This window comes from Canis lupus, chromosome 1 (genome assembly GCF_011100685.1).
Source record: "Canis lupus familiaris isolate Mischka breed German Shepherd chromosome 1, alternate assembly UU_Cfam_GSD_1.0, whole genome shotgun sequence".
Lineage (NCBI taxonomy): Eukaryota > Metazoa > Chordata > Mammalia > Carnivora > Canidae > Canis > Canis lupus.
Genome location: NC_049222.1, coordinates 89,890,531 through 89,912,446, shown reverse-complemented (window position 1 = coordinate 89,912,446; position 21,916 = coordinate 89,890,531). Strand labels below are relative to the sequence as shown.

Below are 21,916 nucleotides of genomic sequence, written 5' to 3'. Positions count from 1 at the left end.
AGGCGAGATAAACCTCTGTGTAGTGGTTAGTACATTCGCCGGTACTTACTTCAGAGTCAGCACCTTGACCAGTATTCTGTTGCCCAGATGTTCCTTAGGACATTCTGGTACCGGACGTATTTCCACCGCATCCTCCTATGATCGGTAAAGAAATCATGAGTGAACTTCCAGGAGGGGTTCCAGTTGGAGAGAGTCCAGGGAAGGGAAGGCTGCTGTCCAGCACTCACCCTGCATTCATTTCCAATAGTGGGATAACACTTTTAAAGACTTTTATAAGAGAGTTTATTATTCAACCCCAAGTTTTGAAGTCAACATTGACGGCAAACAATTTCTCCTTTCCAAATGCTAGGCATTTAAGACAAAGAGACAGAGGGAGGAAGGAAGGAAATGTGAACATGAATATGGCTGAGTAACATCCACCAGATGGCATTGCAAAATCTTATACCTATTGTTGGTATTGTTGGCTTTTTTTTTTTTTTTTTTTTTGGCCTGCTCTAAGTACATATTCAGAATACTTCTCCTGCCAAGGTTTTACTAGTAAATGGTGAGTTTCAGACTTGGAGTCTGATTCAGAATGGCTCGCATCAGGCTGTATGTAAACCATCAATATTTAAAATATAGTATCTTTCTCAGGTCACTGTGTTCTTAAACAGGTGATAGAGATTTGAGGTTGATGTATAGGTTCTACACACACATATCCAGCTAGAGCTTGCTGAAGTTCTAAATACAGGAAACTTAGTAATGACAAATTAGTAATGACAAATGCAATTATACAGTTTTTTGGTTGGTTGGTTTGTTTGTTTGACCACATTTGGGACTCTATTTTACCACATTGGAACTCAAGACTTAAAGAGAAATATACCAAGGCCCTAAGGTAACTTTTAACATTCAAATCTGAATTATCAAAGTATCTTCATTATATTTATGTATGCAAAGATAATAATGCAAAGCCCTGAAAACTTTAATCTCTGCTCTTGCAGTTGACTATCTACAGCTCACAAGAGTCCAAAGAATAGAGTCATGTCTAATTGTATTTTCCTGGGCCATAAGTGATGGGAGCCTCCCATAGCAAAGTAACATCTTTTGAAATAGCAGTAGAATCACCTCCTCAGTAAATCTGCACCCAGATTCATGAAACAAAGTGGTGAACTCACTTCTACTCAAAACTCTATTCTTTAAGGTCCAATCCTGTGTTTATCAGCGGGCCATCCTGGCCGCTGAGCTTGTTTCAGAGGAGGCACTGCTTGATGCCCACACTGAGCTCAACTCGAGCAAACTGGCACTTGCAGGGTGATCAGAGCAGGTGCATGGAGAAGGGAAGCACCCTCCCTCATTGGAGAAGAGCCCCAACATACATTCATGGGTTTCTAAGGCTACCTCTCTGGTCTAGATTCGAACTTTCAAGGTTCTTTGTTAAAAGCTTTTCATTTAGAAAATGGAAACACACTCAAAAGTAGAGAGAATAATGGAATGAACCATCTTTACCCATCATGTAAGTTTCAATATGTTTAACTCATGGGCAATCTGGCTTCACCCATACTCCCACTTACTACCTCCCCCTACTCAATAGTGGATTACTTGGCAGCAAAGCCTCAGACATCATAGAACTTCATCTGTACATATTTCAGTACAGATCTCTATAAGATAAAGACTTCCAAAAACGCACAGCTGTCGGGGCACCTGGGTGGCTTAGTCGGTTGAGTGTCTGCCTTTGGCTCAGGTCATGATCCTGGTGTCCTGGGATTGAGTCCCATATCGGGCTCCCTGCTCAGGGGGGAGTCTGCTTCTCCCTCTGCCCCTTCCTCATTTATTCTCTCCTCCTCTCTCAAATAAATAAATAAAATATTTAAAACATAAATAAATAAAATAAAAATAAAACTGCACAGCTGTAATGCCATTGATTTTTTTTTAATTAGCAGCAATTTCTTATTGTCACTAAATATTTAGTTCATTCCAAATTTCCCCAACTATCTCAATTCTTTTTTGCAGTTAGTTTGTTAAATCATGATCCAAATGAGGTTTAGATATTGATGCATTTACTAAGTCTCTTCTAATCTATATGCATTTTTTAAGCCTTTATAGTTATCTGAAATTGGAACTAGTTCCCAGAGAAGGAGAAGAGCAAATACGAAGTTCGAAGTGGATATCTAGTCTGTGGCCATACCACCCTGAACATGGCCTATCTTGCCTGAAGTAGATGTCCGTTGTTTTATCTTCCTGAGTGTGTGTGTATGTATGTATATATAAAAATAAATATTATAAATACATATATATTATGTACATATAAATATATTATGTATATGTATGTATATATTTACATTTCTGTATATAATATATATGTGCATACATAAATGTGTGCATATACAGATATGTATATATATTTTTGTATATATCTCTAAATATACATATAGATATTTAAAGAGGGACAGAGACAGAAAGGGAGGGAGAGAGTAAGCGAAAGAGGAGGACAGTATGAGAGATGTCTTCTATCAGTTGACCCAACACACTGAGGCCAACTCTACATCTGTCTACCTGTGATTGCATTATGTGAGCTGATAAATATCCCCCACACCCATACTACTTTTTTTTCTTAATTGGTTTTTAGTTGAGTTATGTTACTTGCAGCCTAGGCAGTCTGAATGCAAACTCTTCTGCGATTCAGAGGATAGTGGCACCTTCTTAGGGACCAACCCATAGGATGCCTTTTGCAGAACCAAGAGTGAATCAGGACAAGTCAAGAACTCCCCTCCTAAAGGCCTGGGGGTTGTGTTCTACTTTTATCTCTCTTGTAGATAGTCAAATTATTAGTCATAATTTAAATATAATAGTTCACCTCTTTTCTCATCCTCTTCACCAGGAAATAAAGTCATGGTAATAAGAAATAGTTTTGTTAAGGTGTTTCACAAAAAAAAAAAAAAAAAAAAATCAGTGTGTGTGATTAGTTCATGGTAGCCAGAAATTTACCCCTCTTCCACAGGACTATCTTTGGAGAAAGTTCAAATTACAAGGACAAATGCAATCTCTGTGTGTATGAACTTCAAAATATTAAAGGCTGGTATGGGGGCCTCCCAGAATTTTCGACATACTAATTTACAAATAATTGGTACACTAAATACAAAGCACTCCTCTTCACCCAATAAAGAGGGCCTCTTAGGACCTCTGCTAGATTATAACTTTCAATCCTAAGCAAGTTTCTGCATTGTTTCAGAGACCATAAAAAAAAGTTCTTCTACAGAATCTGTGATTCATTCTTGCAATCAGTGGGAGACTGGACACCCTCCCACTTAATCCCATGAAGGCTGATATCTCACTAGACATACCCTTCTCATCCTTTCATTGTTTGGTCTCTCCTGGTGTCCACTTTGGGACACTTTCTTACATACTGGCACCTCCACTACGGAGCTGAGAGGAAAAGGAATACAAGCAGAAGTCAAATCTGGCAGATATAATATTTCTTGACAAAGATGGTAAAAAAAAAAAAAAACCCTTAAAGTTTTATATGGAAACTGAAGAGTTATGATATTTAGTGTGATAGTTCATTCATATCATCTTTGGATTTCAATTATGTGTGCTCTTATACCAGGTAGTCATATGTAGATACCTAAGTAGGGGCAAACATAAAGTTTGGGGTTAATGGGTTAGGATCCCCATTCTGTACTTTAATTTGCCTGAGAGGTTACTTAACCTCCCTGACTCTTACTCTGCAATCTGAAGAATGGAGGTGATACAACGCTGCCCACATTATTCGTAGTTATTTTTAATCTGCCTCATTCAGAAAAGGATTTGAGGCCACTACAAATGAAATAAATAGATGAGGAAACCAACGTAGTTGGAATATAAAGATAAGAAAGAAAGAAAGCTGAAGTAAATCCCAATAAGTTAGCCACTAGATTTAGAAGCAGAAAATAGAAAGAAAAAAAAAAGCAGCAAATGGGAATTTGACCCTAAGTAAAGACTTTAGGAGAGCTGATTACAAGATGCGCACAGTCTCCTAAGAGTTTCCATTTCCCCAGTGAATCAAATTCTTCTCTATCCTAAGACTTGAGAGACAATTTCCCTCTGGATCCTCACTGAGGCAGGTGCTGGATGAGGAGTAGGTCTGTGTCCTTGATAATATTTGCAGACTGGACATGACGTCACATCTCATGACTGCAGCTTCCATACTGTACTTTTTGTCCTCATCTAAGGGCCGAGTCAGCAAAAACAATGTCCAGGGGGCTCCACCAGGTTTAAGAAGCAGGCTCCCTAGCGGTCTTCTTGCTTGATCCAAAAATTAAATGTCAAACATTTAGAGGCATGGATGGATGGCTTATGTTTTATGCAAAAATGCCCCCCAAATTGTGCATCTTACAACTGAACTTTTGATAAAATTTGGACAGCAGAGATATTGCCATAGCCAGTTCTGGCAAGAACCAGAAGCAGAAACATTCTGACATACAGAGGAAAGACACAGAGCCTCATATCAAGTATGAGGAGCCTACAGGGGCTGGAATAATGATCACTATTCATCCCATCTGAAGTGCCCCAAGGAGTAAATACAAGGCAAACCAAAATTATCAAATTGATCTTTGTTAGCTCCGATATATAATGACGTGAACGATCAGGATCCTAAAGTTTATGCATTAAGACCATAGCTATGATCATTCTATTGATTGATTATTATTTTTAAAGATTTTATTTATTTATTCATGAGAGACACACAGAGAGAGAGGCAGAGACACAGGCAGAGGAAGAAGCAGGCTCCTGCAGGGAGCTTTATGTGGGACTTGATCCCAGGACCCTGGGACCACAACCTGAACTAAAGGCAGACACTCAACCACTGAGCCACCCAGGTGCCCTGCTATGATCATTTTAGACTAGAACGTTTTCAAAGAACGTTTCTCCTCAGGTTGTTCACAGAGATTATCTCCAAAAAAGATCTTAGCACTTGAGAATATCAAAGTTTAAGGAACACATGTCTTGGTAGATTAACTGCAAATATACCCCCAAAGAACTGAATGGTTTGACTCACTAAGATCACTACACGTAGACCCTTGAAATGTTCTGAGGATTGAATGAGACAAAAACAGTGAAAGTGTTTTGTAAAGAGCAGTGAAAATCCTGGTTATTGTTGGAATCTCTTTTGGAGGACTGATCAATAACTTGCATTGTGATTCCATAGGCTTATCTTAGGGAAAAGAATGGCCCAGAAATCATACCATTAAGCATCCTGATAGTGCTATACAGGAATGACAAACAATAATATTTTCCTGGAGACTCTTTGTTTTCCTCACTGAGATTCTCCAGCATGGAGATGGTTGCACCCACCTCATCCACTGATGGGTACAGGGCAAAGAGCTCGGCCTGCCGATTGGTCCTCCGGGCCTCTTCATTCTGCTTCTCGAAGTCCTCAGCACTCACTTGCTGCAGGAGGTTTTCCAGCCGCTGATCAGGCTGCAGGCTGCGGAGGTCGAAGCCACAGGCAGTGAGGGGGCCTTTCCCAGACACGTCACAGAGCACGTTTAAGTGGCGGGGGCGCACCTGCAAGAAGACACCCATGTTGTGAGAGGGATCGTGGCTCTAAAATAAGAACAAAAGAATCTGGGGTGTATCTGCCCTGCTCCCAAGTGGGATTACAGAATCAGGCCTCAAGCTGCTTCTGAGCAAGCTACGGGTTTGACAAAAACCACATCTTTGGCTTCCTGGCCCTGAGTATCCTAAAATTAAATATCTCCTTCCCACCTGGAAGCAGGTAATTGCTCATCAGATGTAGATAAACTGGTCCTTAGGAAAGGTTTAAAAACAGTGCTGTGGGGGCACCTGGGTGCCTCAGTTGGTAAAGTGTTTGCCTTTGGCTCAGGTCATGATCCTGGGGTCCTGGGATCGAGCCCTGCATTGGGCTCCCTGCTCAGCAGAGAGCCTGCTTCTCCCTCTCCCTCTGCTATTCCCCCTGCTTGTGTGCTCTCTCTCTCTCTGTTGAATAAATAAATAAAATCCGAAAAAGAAAGAAAGGAAGGAAGGAAAAGAAAAGAAAAGAGTACTGTGTTTCTATTAGTTTGGGGCATGTTCTTTTCTGGAGATTAGAAGTCAAGTCTCTTGTGAACCTCGCTCATGTCTCATACTCATGAGAACAGAACTGGAATAAGTGTAACAGAGAGGAGTCTGGACTGGACTATTTAGGGACCTCATCCTGATCTCAATTTCAGAAGCTAGTTTTTGAAACTGGAAAATAAGATGATCTGAAAGGAGCCTTCCAAATTAAACCTCATATAAGTTCCCAGCTGCATCTTATCCTTCCAAAGACAGCAATGTGGGAGTGGGAATACACTTCTATGGGACTTTAGTAACAGTTATAGGAATAACCACCAGAACAAAAAGCAGAAAAGCATTTGCTATTCAAGTAGTGTCCACTGTTAGCTGCAGTGTGTTTGAAAAAAAAGAGTTTTTTCAATAAAGCAGATGCTTTATTTCATTAGCAATGTGTCAGTAATGGGGAATGGCAAACCCAACCAAAGACTTGGTAAAGACTATACAATCACTATCAATATGTCATAAGAATATAGATGAACTATTATAAACATCTACAAAATTAATGGTAAAATGTTATCCTAAAGTTCTAGCAAATGGACATGCTATTATACAATTTCTCTATAATATATATTTTCTGTGACATTCATCTACCTTATAAAAGGTACTCTGCTAGATCATAAACTTTACCTGACTGAATGTGCTAACAATAATTTAAATTAGCACTTTAATTTTTTTAAAGATTTTATTTATTTGTTCATGAGAGACAGAGACACAGGCAGAGGGAAAAGTAGGCTCCATGAAGGGAGCCCAATGTGGGACTCGATCCTGGGTCTCCAGGATCACACCCCCAGCCGAAGGCAGGCACTCAACTGCTGAGCCACCCAGGCATCCCAAGCACTTTAATTATTGATACTTTTTTAGCTTAGAAATTATGAAAGCCTTGGGAGAACGAATTTACCAAGTTACTTTGAAAGGATGTCAAGATATACACATATATATGTGTATGTAAATATATATATAATCTCCAGAATTTATCCTAAGGGTATAACCGGACAAGTGAGCAAGGATTGTGAAGACAAGAGCATCTCTGGAACATTGTAGTAACAAAATAATAGAAACTATCTAAATGTCTTTTTTTTTAATAAAGATTTTTATTTATTTATTCATAGAGACACACAGAGAGAGAGACAGACAGAGAGAGGCAGAGACACAGGCAGAGGGAGAAGCAGGCTCTATGCAGGGAGCCTAATGTGGGACTTGATCCCGGGTCTCTGGGATCACACCTTGGACTGAAGGCAGGCGCTAAACCACTGAGCCACCGGGGCTGCCCTCTAAATGTCTCCCCAAAGAGACAGCACTAAAAGATCTTGGAACGTCCATCCAATGGAATGTTATGCAGCCATTTAAAGAAAACCCAAGTAAACATGTATTCACTGGAAGAGAAAGGTGATCACCTCACAGTGTATTATTAATATGAAAAAAGAAGGCATCCAGTATTATGTATAATGTGATCTAATTTTTATGGAATATATATGTGTGTACCATGGAGTTGCATCATATATATGTATTGAACTTATGTAAATTCAGGCACTTGGCCTTTCCATTCCACACAGAAGGTGCCAAGAATGGGAGTGACATGGGAAGATGTTGCCGATTGTCTCACTGTCTGAGCATCCCTGCATGAGTATTAGTCTAACACTTAAAAACATACAACTTTTGTGTAACTTGGCTCCACAACACAGCCGATGACTTAACTGAGCACTGAGTATGCTGAAATGGGTGTGCTTTATGGAGGTGATGGTCATTGACCTACTGTCTCTCAGCTCCAAATTTTATACTCTGTGATGCTGGGCCTGGCATTTAGCAAGTCACATTTCTGCTTTGCCACCTCCTTCTTTTGGGTTCTGCCAGTAATGGGTGCTCTAAAGAGATTGGGTAGCTGGAGAAGGGAAAGGGGACTGGCTCCTCCCTCTTTGTTGAAGCTCCTCCTACCTTGGTAGTGGCAATTGGTTCTAGAGCCCAGCTTCTTTGGGCGCTTCCAGAACCATCCTTATCTTACCTCCTTGGAGGTACCAGCACCAGCCAGACAGTCCCACCTCCTAAGAGGTCAGAATCCAGACTCTCAGATCCTGTAGGATCTTTCCTCTGAGATCCCCAGAGATTTGAGTCCCAGCTCCAAGGCCACTCTTTAGAGCTTCTAGGTTCTGATAACTCTAATACTCTTCCAACCAGACCCATGGTTCTTGAATATGGTCTCGGGACCAGTAGCATCAGCATCTCCTGGGAAATGCTAATTATAAATGCAAATTATCAAGTGCCACTCCAGCCTAATGAATCAGAGACTCTGGGTGGTACCTAGCAATCTGAGTTGGAACAAGCCCTCCAGGCGATTGCAGTGAAGCTCTAGTTTTAGAGCCGCTGCCCCAGGATGGTGTGCGGGTTCCTGCTCGTACAATTTCTATAGGACTTCAATTTTCCCATTTCATTCTCTGAGTCCTCCAAAATTGTTTAACCAATCTCTACATTAAATTTCTTTTGTTGGGCAACCTGGGTGGCTCAGCGGTTTAGCGCCACCTTCAGCCCAGGGCCTGATCCTGGAGGCCCAGGATCGGGTCCCAAGTCAGGCTCCCTGCATGGAGCCTGCTTCTCCCTCTGCCTGTGTCTCTGCCTCTCTCTCTCTCTCTCTCTCTCTCTCTCTCATGAATAAATAAATAAATAAAATCTTTAAAAAATAATTTTAAAAAAATTTCTTTTGTTGAGATAACTGCTGTGGCTTCTGTCTGACCAAGATAAGGAAAGATATAAAATAAAAACTGAATTTAGTCAAAATTACCAATGAGAAATCTCTTAAACATCTCCCACAAAGTAGATACCCCATGCTACAGGAAGCCCACCATATTCAGCATCAGAACTGATGGCTGATTCCTACATTAAGCTCATATTAAGTAGTCAACATGGCTCTAGAGACCATGTGGTTTGAAAAATAGGTATTATATTAAAAGTCTCTACTCATTCACCATTCAGCATGGAGAGATGATTAGAATGAAAGCACCTGAAAGCTGAAAATGCTACCAGGTCAGAAGATGCCCTATAAAACTTAGACAAGTCTCTTCCCCTTTGTTTTATTTTTCCCAACTACAAAATGGACAAGTTGGAACAGAGCACTGGCTTTCTAAAAGATTTTGCAATTGTGATAAAATATACATTAACATAAAGTTTACCATCGTAATCATTTTTTTAGAGTACAATGCAGCAGTGTGAAGTACATTCACACTGTTGTGCACACTACTACCCACAACTCTTTGAATCTGAACTTATCTATACTGTAACTCTGTACCTGTTAAAAGATCATTTCCATTCCTCCCACTCCCTGAAGCCCCTGGCAACCATATTCTACATTCTGTCTCTAGGAATCGGACTACTCCAGGTAGCTCACATACATGGAATTATACAATTTTTGTTCTTTTGTGACTGATTTTACTTAGCACCTATGGACACTGAGAGCTGGCATTGACCTAAATGCTTTACACAAGATTAACTCATTTAATGCTCTAACAACCCCATGTGGTAGTTCCTATTTGTTGTCATCGTTATTAGTTTTATGGACTTGAATGTTTGAAAAATTCCTATGTTGACATCCTAATGCCCAATGGGCTATTGGGAGGTAGGGCTTTTGGGAGGTGATCAGGTCATGAAGATGAGGCCTTCACAAGTAGAATTAGTGCCCTTATGAGAGACATGAGAGCCTTTGTTCTCCCTCAGTCTCCCCTGTGTGGTGGTACACAGCAAGAAAGTGTCTGCAAAACCAGGAAGAAGATGCTTACCAGGAACCAAATGAGCTGACACCTTGATCTTGGACTTCCCCACCTCTGAACTGTGAGAAATAAATGTCTAGTGTTTTAACGACCCCAATCTATTGTACTCTATTGTTCAGCCTGAACTGACTAAGACAGCTTCCCTTCAGGCGCCTGGGTGGCTCAGTTGGTTAAGCATCCAACTTTTGGTTTCAGCTCCAGTCATGATCTCAGGGTCATGAGATCAAGCCCCACATCCATCTCTGCACTCAGTGGGGAGTCTGCTTGAGATTCTCTTCCCCTCCCTCTCTATCTGCTCGTCCCTCACTCATGTGCACATGCTTTCTCTCTCTAAAATAAATAAACCTTAAAAATTGGCTTCTCCAAGACCACAGAACAGTTGACCAAGATGGCAGGAGAGGAGACCCCCTAAGGCACTACTTCCTTTACACCAGTGAGTCTCCATACCCAACACTCCTTTTTAATGTAAATATTTCCTAATTTTTCCTTTCCCATCCTGACATGCCATGTACAGATGATAAAACTTACACATACACATTTTTTAAACGAACTCAAAAGAATTTAATGGAATGAGAGAATAAAAGAAAAAAATTATAATAAGATGAGATGTCTTTATTATCCTCCTTGTTTTCCAATGGAGGAAACTGAAACAAGCCCAGAAAGGTTAATTATCCTGCCGGGGGCCACAGAGTCAGTATAGAGCAAAATAAGGAAGAAAACCTGGGCAGTCTGGCCTCAGTGTGGACTTTCCCCCACTCTGCAACTGCCCTTAGAGACACCACCGGGTCTCAGGAATTGTTACGTGGATGGGCCCAATGAGCAACCCCCTTCTACTTCTACCTATTTTCATTATTGAACTTGTGGGTTTTCATTTGAACACCAATTTCTGTAGCTACAAACAGGTTTGAGGAGAAAAAAGAAAAAGCACCACTGACTCAAATGGTAGAGCTCCTGCTACTCTGACATTCTCTGAGTCTAGCCCTTTCTCTAGTTAAAACACCGACAGCATGCCCTGGGCAGAGCAGCCCAGTAACCTGGTAACCATGTTTGTTGATAGAAAATACCTGTGTGCTTGGTTCATGGCCCTCCAAGGACTCTGACTCAAACGTCTGTTTCTGAAGTGTCTTGTGAAAATCTCTTCGGGATCCAGTCTTTTTAAAGCCGCAAATCTCCGAACTTCCTTGGTTTCTTTTTTGGTTGTTATTACATCATTTGGAGCAAGAGAAAGAGAGAAGAGAGGTACAAGCGCATTAGATTAAAAATAAAAGTAATGTTTGAGAGTAGACATGGTGCTGAAAGATCTCGCAAAGAGAGAACCGATTGTAATTCCTCCCATCTAATTATGCACCAGGCCTAATACAAGGCTCTGCTGTAATGAGATACAGACTTGCCTCCTTGCTGGCTCATTATCAAAGGTAGGAACGGTCTGGGAAAATGCCACTTCGGAGGTGTGGTCATTTCAGCTGCGGGGCATTTGGCTCCAAGCTGACGCTAAACTATGACCCTAGTGTTAAGAGGCTGGAATAAATCTAGCAATGTGCAGAGCAGCAAATAAAGATCGTTTGAAGATAAAAATAGAGGAAAACATTGAATGTCCCCATCAGTGTTCTTAACAATGAATTAAAAAGGCAGGACACGGTTAAGAAAAAATAGAAATAAATGATGGGCATGCCGAAAATCTCTGCTAATGGTCTCAATCTCCACTCTGCGCACACCATTAAAATGGGGTTTCAGAAATGTGTAGCTATGAAAAGGGTTTAAAATATAATGGCCAGCACTGTCCCCGGAGAAGGAAATTAGACCATCGTGAAAAAAGGCAACAGATAGAAGCTCTCAGATAATAACTGTAGAAACCAATGTGCCTATTCCCTGTTTTTATGACTCAAAGTCTTCTTGGAAAACAGGCTGCAAAGTCAACTGCACAAGCATGCGCTCATTTGGTTTGATTTCTCACACTATTAGAAAAACCCCTGAGCAAGTAGGTAAAAGGATATGAAATGAGTTAGGATTTATTAGGCAGATCAAATGGCAGACAGATAAAGCAGGAAATGTGGGAGAGCAACTAGCAATGATCCAAATACAGAGTTTATAACTCTTTGGGAGGGGTGAAGTGTTGGGTTATGCACAGAGCTGGTATTCAATAAATTTTAGTTGATTAAGTTAATTAAAGAAAAAAAGGAGATGACCCAGGGAGAACAGGCTCTGTTCTTAGATTTTATTGTGCTCTAAAGAGAAGCAATTTGAGTAAAAGGAGATAAGAAATAGCCCTAGGAGAGGGGCAAGATGGGCTTGGTGACTAATTCAAGTCAATGTCTACTATAAATGGTCATCTTCAGTGTCTCTTGGCCATCTGTACTGCCCTGACCCAAACCTGTATTGACAGGGCTGGGTGAACAGCAGGCCAAATTGGGGAACTGAAAGAAAATAAGTAAATGAGTATAGTATACTCTGAAATAAGGAAATAAGAGTAAACATTTAGAAAAGATTTCAAGAGAAATATGCAGAATGATTCTGGCTTGGAATTCCTAAACACCAACAAAACAAATGAAATTTAAAATATCATATTGTTCATAAACATCAATTAGCAAAAAGTATTTTGGGGGACTCCTTCAAATAATTTCCCAAAAGTAATTAATAACTACTTAAAATATTTAAGAAAATTATTTTGGTTCCAGTTGCTCTAAGTGTGCAGTGCTAAGAAGAGCAGATACATGTGTGAGCAAAGTTTATTTTATATTAGAATATTTATTTTCTATGAAAAGAGATTTTTGAGAACCTCACACAGGATTTCATCAACCTGTTAGCTATTTAAAAGTGATTCTCATCATTATAAACTTACCCAGCAACATGCATGTGTGTGCTGGATGAGAAGCTTTGCAAGTGCATAAAATGGCTTTTTTGGACTTTATCTAAGGGTTCAAAGAAAAAGCTATATGTGATATAATATTCTTAGGAAAAAGTACCCAACTCAAAATAGTAATAAATAGTGAGTTGTGTCCTAAGATTACTCTCATAATTACAACACACTGAATCTGTGGCTGTTTTTCCTGAAGAATCCAATTTTAAAGGGAAAAGTTCCCAAATGAATTAACTAATAAAAATTAATTCTAAGGGTGCCTGGGTGGCTCAGTTGTTTAAGCATCCAACTCTTGATTTTGGCTCAGGTCATGATCTCAGGGTCGTGAAATCATGCCCTGAGTCAGGTTCTATGCTAGGCATGGAGCCTGCTTAAGATTATCTTCCCCCACTCCTTTACCCCTCCCCCACTTTAAAAATTAATAAATTATCTGAAATCAAATGCAAACAGTGAATTAAGACACAAATTTCACACTTTGGTATCTGCCCTTTGCCTTTCTTGGGACTTATACACTCCAAAGGGTACTGATGCCAAAGGTTCAATGTCACATGTCTCCCCACAAAGCCACCTGCTCAGGCCACAGAAATAAAAATCTGGAAGCAGCCTAACTTAAGCCCTTGTGTGCCCTGGCAACCAGAACTATATCTGCCTTGGTTTTATTTTTTTGTTTCATAAAGTGCACTTACTTCCAAGTGTTCCCTGATAAGTGAACAACACACACACACGCACACACAATTACAGCTATGTACCTGCCCCCATCATCCTTAATCACTTCTCTCAGTCCCTCTGTTTCTTCGTTGGTGAGACATAAACAATAGGTGAATTCTGGGATATTTGCCCAACTTTAAGATTTTATGATAAAAAGGTCATACACTGCATCTGGAAACCTTCAAATCAACTTTCTTCCGAAGATACTTAAATCTGGGAAAAGTCAAATATGCTTGGCTATTGCTCTTTTGCTATTTTAGGCAAATAGATGCTTTCTTTTTTGTCCTCCATTTTGCTAGAATGCTTTCTGGAGTTATTTAACTCCAAAGACACTGACAAACAGGCATTTAAAAAATGAGTCACGGAATAGTGTTAAAAGTTCATTTCGCAATATATTATATTCTAACTCCGTATATGCACCAGCCCTCAGAATTTGGGGGATGGAAAACATTAAGACTGACGTATTCCATGGTTGTGTGTTTGAAACCAGAGCAAACTTTTCTCCCCTTCCTCATTCTCAATTTAGCATCTACTTCCCCATCTTGAAGTCTCGGAAAGTCACAAAGCTCCCTTGTGGTAGCAGGGGCAGAGCTGGCCGAGGGAGACCACAAGGGCTGGCAAGTATGTAAAGATGACTCATTTTAGAAGTGCCAGCCACGGAAGGCAGAAACCACCACCGGGTAGGTAGTGAGACTGCTGGCAGAGTGCCACTGGCCACCAGAAACCCCAGCCTCATTACTCCACCCAGGCAACTGAGTTGAACAAAGCCATGCTCCTGTTGAGCCTCTTCACAGACAAGAGATAGGGAAGTGGGCCAAGTAGTAGAAGAACTATTCTTAAAATGAACTCAACCTATTGCTTCTTAAGGGAACTGCATTCCTTTTCTCCAAGCACTATTATTATATATTTGGGAACCATCCAAAGACCAACATATTTAAAAAAAAAAAAAAAAAAAAAGGTTGATTTATTTGAGAGAGAGAGTGTGTGTGTGAGCAAGCTGGGGGAGGGTCAGAGGAAGAGGAAGACAAGTTGACTTCCCACTGAACGGGAACTCTGACTCAGGGCTCGATCCCAGAACCCTGAGATCATGACCTGAGCTGAAATCAACAGTCAGATGCTCAACTGACTGATCAACCCAGGTGCCCTAAGACCAAACATATTTTAAAGACCAAAGTCTTCAGAAGCAGTGTGGAGTAGATAGAATTTGGCTCTAGAGTTTGGGACCTGGGTTCTGTCCAGATGCTGTCTTCTTACATACTGGCTGTGAGACCCTAGGCAAGTGACCTAATCTCTCAGAGCTACGGTTTCCTCAGATGTGAAATGGGGAGGAACACTGCTCATTTTGAAGGTCTGTGTGATGACTGGAAAACAGCACATAATACGTCTTCTTCTCCTTTCTCCACTTCCCTTTCCTTCCTATCCCTCCCATACAATTTGGCACTAAAAACATCAGAACAAGGTAATCTTCCATGCCTCAGGGTGGGGAGTAAGTGAGGAAACCCAGAATGGGAAGTTGAAGGCCAAAAAGGGTGAGGAGGGAGTACATATGAAAGGGTGGCTTGGCATGGAGAATCAGAATCCAGAGGGTGTGAGGAGGGTGACCATAGCCTGGCATGTGACAATGGATGAGACATTCTGGGTCGAACAAGGAAGGCACTGGGAGGAGCAGCCTGCTAAGGTGTCTCTGTGCAGGAGTGGCCTGGCACTCAGTATAGGTGCAGGCCTAAGAGGGCATCTACCCAGGAGGGGCAAGCCTGTTGCCGGGTGTCAGAGCCAGAATATGAGGAAGAAGGCGACTGTGTGGGGAAGGGGGGTGGTGCTGGCAGTAGGTACACATCAGAGGATTAATCACGTAAGTAAATGTAATAGGACAATAAGAATCAGGTTTTTCACTGAGAAAAATATGGAAAGGAAGAAAACAAGAATGAATACTCTGATGTCATGTTGCAATTGCAGGTATCAACATCAACTCGTGGTTTTCAGTGCACACCACACACACACACACACACACACACACGCACACACTCCCTACCACTGTGATGTGAAGACACAGGAGGAGTGACACCTTAATAGCAGTAAGCACACCCAACACCTACAGCTTGGCTTTTAAGTACCACTTTCCACTTAAAAAGGGTCAGAGCTGCTTGGAGAAATGTCTGATTCCAGGGATGAGGAAAAGAAAGCTGTAAGATCAGCTTGTAATATCTTGTGGCAAATAGCAAGGATGTGATCAGAGGCTGCTTAGGGGTATGTAAAAAAGATACGAGGGCCAATTCAAAGGGTTCACACTAGTCAAAGTGAGGACAATCTGAGCATCAAAATGAACCACAGAACTGGATTCAAACTTACTGAATAAAATAGGAACCTCTGATTCAATATTGATACAAATAAACTGAAAGTTTAAAGAGAAATTGGGGGGGACCCCTGGGTGGCTCAGCGGTTTAGTGCCTGCCTTTGGCCCAGGGCGTGATCCTGGAGTCCTGGGATCGAGTCCTACGTCAGGCTCCCGGCATGGAGCCTGCTTCTCCCCCTGCCTGCGTCTCTGCCTCTCTCTCTCTCTCTCTCTCTCTCTCTCTCTCATGAATAAATAAATAAATAAATCTTTAAAAAAAATAAAGAGGAATTGGGCATTTTACAATCACCTAATCCAAATGGAGGGATTATTATGTCTAAAAAAAAACTGCCCTGTAATCTCAAGGTCAGTCATGAAAGTCAAGGAAACACCCAGGAACTGTTCCAGAGTAAATTACACGAAAGCCATCTTTAGTGACATCTAAACGCAATGCATGCCTTTCAACTAGATCCTTTTCCTCTAAAGGGCATTCTTGGGACATTTGGTGAAAGCTGAATAGGGTCTGAGGATTAGATGGTAATAATGTATCAATGTGAATTTCCTTAATGTGATGGCTGTATGCTAATTACGACGGAGAATGTCCTTGTTTGTAGAAATTACACACCGAAGTGTTCAGGGGTAATGGAGATTTAGGTTGGCAACTTACTCTCAAGTGGTTTGGGGGAGGGGAAAAAGATCTTTGTGTTTTACTTGCAAGTTTTCTGTATATTTGAGATTGTTTCCAAATAAAAGGAAAATAGTATATGGGGTGTCTGGCATCGTAATAAAGTCTGTTAGTGGGCCCTATTACAGCATCCATTCTGTAGCTGCTATGTGCACAGGAGCTGTCATGTCCAGAGACATCTGAGTGATTTGCTCTACTTGCCAGCCCTCTAACTTCCCACTTGGGCTTGATGATTGTAACCAATGCCTGACTGGTATAGGGCACCGCTTGCCTCGAAGTTGGATGATGGGAAAGCTTTGTAGTGTGATCCCTCCAGAGTACCCTGTATATTGGCCAGGAATTTCTCTGTGCCCTTATCCTGAGTTGACTCCTTTTGCTTCTCTCATTTTCTTATGGGCTTTTCCTAAAGAGAACACCCTCAAAAATCATGTGGACCCGAATCCCTATCTCAGGCTCAGCTTCTAGACCATCTCAAACAAGATAACCACATACCAGCTCAATAAATAATAGTTATTATTATGAGTGTCAATGACAATACCATTAGATGCAACACCAATGCAAGTGTTATAATCTAGATAACCATATTTTGTAGATATGCTGAATTTAAAGTCTCCTAACATCTTTATTTCTGAACTATATAATTTTCACATAGGTAATTTACTTTCTTACCAAAAGCAAAAGTAAAGCTTAGAAAAGTGCTCACTTTAGGATTTCACTTGTAGAATTCTCCCAAAAGGCCAATAAACACCCTAGTGAGTTTGTTGTCCTCATTAAACTTGTTCCATTCCATTCCATCCCTTTCAGGAATTCTTAGTGGGTTTCATTTCCCAGTTGTGCTGCTAAAACCGTAGTTTGGACTGGATTTTGGGAATCCTATTTTCTGATGACTTACTACCAGTGGCTCTCAATGATGGTAATTAATGCTGTCATTTTTGAGTGTCTCAATGACTGGGATGTGCTATTATATTTCACATCCTGAAATGCATGGGGCATCCCAGCAATGAAGAACCATCCTAAGACATCTATTAGAACATCCAATACATGGGGCACCTGAGTGGCTCAGTGGTTGAACATCTGCCTTCAGCTCAGGTCATGATCCCGGGGTCCTAGGATCAAGTCCCGCATCAGACTCCCCACAAGGAGAGAGTCTTCTGTCTATGTCTTTGCTTCTCTCTTTGTGTCTCTCATGAATAAACAAAATCTTTACCAAAAAAACAAACAAAAACAAAAACAAAAAAACCATTCAACATACCTATCAAATGTCCTGCCAAACATTCCTGGAGGTAAAAAACCAGTCTGTAAATACGTGAGCTAAGCCCCATGCCATCTTACAAATAAGTGCAAAGTATTTTTGCACTGAATTTTCCAGCAAAACAGCAACTATATAAATGTAGGGGAAATTAAACTCTGTGCTGATTAGACCTCTACCAAGAGTTTTTCCCCATTTTGGAAAATCACATTACTAAAAGCAATGCTACTTGTGTTATCCCAGTCACCCACACAACACACCTGTTGCAGTCTGCTTTTGTAGGTGTGAGACTCATAGCATTATTCTGGCAGCTGCAAACAGCTATTTCATTATGTTCTTTGGCGGAGTTATATCCAAGTATTTGCATCTTTACATATATGCTCTTTTATGTATTATGTTTATTTCTCCTTTATATAACAGTTGGGACATTTTATGGACTTCTAAAAATGAGAAAGTTCATGGGTGACAAAGGTGGCATTACAAAATATTCATTACACAGAAATACGCTGTGGAGTCTGATAGATCTGAGAACGCTTTTCTTAAAGGAACATGATGTGGATATTTGGTGTTAAAGTTTTGTTCATTCTCCTATTCAACACGTTTGTAAAGGATCTCCTGAGAATAGGCACCAAAGAGAATGCAAAAAGGAATATACAAAAATCCTAGCTTTAAAGGAGTCCCTGTCCTCAGTGAAGTCATAGTCTAGTGAAAAATATCACCTATTTAGCAGGGGAGATAAACATTCAGACACATAATCAGAATGCAATGTTGAGGGGCGCCTGGGTGGTTCAGTCATTTAAGCATCTGCCTTTGGCTCAGGTCAGGATCTCGTGGTCCTGGGATCGAGCCCCATGTCAGGCTCCCCGCTCAGCAGGAAATCTACTTCTCCCTCTCCACCTGCCCTTCCCCCTGCTCTTGCTCTCTCTTGTGCTCTCTCTCTCTCCCTCAAATAAATAAATAAAATCTTTAAAAATATATATAAAGCAGTGTAGAGTATGACAAGAGCTTCTAAGAGAAATACAAACAGCATGATTTGAAAATCCACGGAAGGGAGCAGTTTCCTCTGGCCAGGTCAGGGAAGGCTTCGTGAAAGCCCTGGCCTTTGGGCTTCAGGGGTGTGGATGTGTGGGGATGGGAGTGTGTGTGTAACCGCTCAGGTGTAGCTCAGGGATTTCCACACCTGGATTGCTCTCTGTAACTGCACAGGCTGATGAGCCTTGCTTGCTTTCTGTACTTTTAGAAAGCAAATAGCTAAACATCTTGACAGCCAGCACGACAAATGCATGTCATAATAAGCAATTATTGATCAGGGAGACATTTTTATGGTGTTTTGGGAGTAACTGAATTATATGCACCGATGTGTTTGAATTTTAATTGTTTACCAGTTCACTGGGAGTAAAATATGGAGTAATAAAACAGATGATACCCCATTCCTTGATGTCCTAGCTCTCCTTGAGCACGACCTTCCTTCAGAATTACCTTAATCACCCAGGGTGAAAGACAAAGTCTAAGGGCTTTTATGATGTTGCTCATAACACTCATGAAATGTTTCACTGTCACTGCGGATAATACACCAAGAATAAATAGCATATAAACAAGTTTAATTACTTAAGAGTTTGACTTCCCACCAAGACACCAAACACAACTTAAGTGAATCACTCTTAGTTCATTTAGAGAAAATGGCAGAGGAAATAATGCTTAAGTATTTAATGTGACCCAAAAGATGCCCGCAAACATCAATCCATACAAGATTACCAAATATTTGGAAATGAGAGGTGATGAACATGCAGCCGTGGCACCAACATAGCATTAGATCAAGGGTCATTTCCAAAAGTCATGGAGAGAAAAGTGCTGTTATTTTTAGAGCTATGACACCATATTTTATGGTATAGACATGAAAGATAGAATGGCATCCATTCAAGACATCTTCCAGTCTAAGTATCACAAACATTTCCAGTAGGAAAATGTATTTCCCCCAAAAGGAGATCAAGTACTTTGTGTTTCTGTGTAGTTGAATTTTTCTTATTAAGTGAAAAAGAAATTCTAGAACTTTCCTCTATCCTTCACAGACAGCATTCTTTGTCTGATTTAAAAGCCTCAATTATAGAACTTGAGTGGCAAATGCTCTATAGAATTATGAGCGTGGGAGGGAACACAAGTGGCCATTTATCTACTCCCCTGCCCCCTAAGTGGGATTCAAAGCCATTATCACAGATAGCAAGGACATAAAAGTCTATCCTTAGATATTACAGAGAAATGTAATATCAGCAAGGAGATAATTGAGGAATAAAAGAGCCAACTAAATCAGTGTTTGACTGCATGGTTATGGATGACAGACATGTCCATAGAAGGTGAAATGGCTTCATTAAGTATGGTCTTCCAGAGGAAAGTAGTTTCCCCCACCAACAGTGCATTAAAATATATGGGATAGAGTTTGGGGTTCACTCCTTTGACATGCTAATATAAGCACTTTTCCTGAAGTCTTCAGATTTTATTTCACTTGAAAGGAGTATTTTGGACAGGTTTAATTGGAACTAGATAAGCCCTAAAGGAGTAAACCTCCTGATTTTCCAAATCTTATCTTTATTTCAAGAATATAGAAATTATAGTGCTTATGAGGTGAAATCTACCCTGGATCATTAAATGAAATCTTCAACAACAGAGTTATCCCTTGTTTTTTTCCCTTTGCATATATTATCTTACTAATGGGTCTTATTGAAATTATTTGTCAAGTGGGTAGGGACAACTGAGCCAAAATCTGTAATACATCAATATCAATAACCTATTATCATATGCCAAGAAATCATGGTACTTTACATATGTTAACTTATTCATTGCACATAACATAATTTATGAGGTAGACACTATTCTAATTCCTGTTTTCCTGATTAGGACATTGAGGCACAAAAAAGCAGTTTGCCTTAGGTCACACAGCACCTAAGTGGTAGACCCAAGACTTGAATCCATTTACTCCAGCTCCAGAGAAATCACCATTCTGTGAAATAACATAAAAACCATAGCAAAGCAACAGATTTTCAATTAATGAGTAATTAATGAATGCCAGAAACTATCTCAGATTTCTATCCATGAATTTTAGGTCACAATTACAATTCACCCTTTTTAGATGACAGTTCAGTGAGTTGTGGCAGATGGGTACAGTTGTGTAACCACCACTACAATCAGGACTTAGAACAGTTCCAGCACCCTCAGAAGTTTCTCTGATGACTTTCTGCAGTCAATTCCTTTCCCTACCCTCAGATCCCGGCAACCAATAATCTTTTTTCTGTCCCTATGGCTCTGTCTTTTCCAGAATAACATGCAAATGGAATCATGCATCATCTTTTTTGTCTGGCTTCTTTCACATTGCATATGCAATGGAGAGTCATCTATATTGCTCTATGCATGAGTAATTTGTTCTATTTTACCGCTGAATAGCATTCCATTGTATGGACGTACCACAGTCTGGTTATCCATTGCCCCATTGCATACAATCTGGTTGTTCCTAATTTTTGACAATCACAAACAAAACTGCTATAAATATTTGCATATAGATGTTTATGTGAATATAGGTTTTCATTTCACTTGGGTTAATATTCAGGAGAAGGAAGTCAGGTGGTACGATAAGGATATAGTTAACTGGGATTTTAGGATAGATAAGGGAAGAAGAACTCAGTGGTGGAAACAATATTAAGAAAGTAGATAAAATAGCTTCCAGTTTACAATAACAAAAATACAATTTCAGGCATTTCTATTTTATTTTAATTATATTTATTTATAAATATATATTTAATTATATATATAAATATATATATATTTAATTATATTATATCCAGCACTGCCAAGGATATGTGGCGGGGGGGTGAGGGTGGGTGGAGGACAGGGCAGTCTCATACCCAGTTGGTAATGGAATCAATCAATACAGCTTTCCTGAAGAAAAATTTGGTAGTACTTATGAGGATGTGTCATATGCACTGACTCTATTGCTACCCTCAGAAATCCTCACACACACGTGTCAGGACAAGTGTGCACAGATGTCTATTGTGGTATTATTTATAATAGTGAAAAATGGAGACAATTTCAATGTCCATCAATAGAGAAAAATTTGGTAACTTAATGATACATTCCTTTGCCCCTGGAATACCAGGCAGGGAGGGTGATCTCTGACATGGAAAAATGTCAAAGATATTACTGAAAAAAGTATATTTTGTGTGTGTGTGTGTGTGTGTGTGTGTGTGTGTATGCAAGACATATACATATTTAC

At 40.3% G+C, this 21,916-nt stretch overlaps 1 protein-coding gene across 1 annotated transcript in view; it reads right to left on the bottom strand.

The window, feature by feature from the left end:
• DOCK8 (dedicator of cytokinesis 8) overlaps positions 1–21,916 on the bottom strand; it is a 234,866-nt gene that overhangs the window by 143,223 nt on the left and 69,727 nt on the right. Inside the window, 3 exon segments of the mRNA XM_038527147.1 lie at positions 50–135; positions 5,308–5,520; positions 10,889–11,012. Coding sequence (XP_038383075.1) covers positions 50–135; positions 5,308–5,520; positions 10,889–11,012 — 423 coding nt within the window.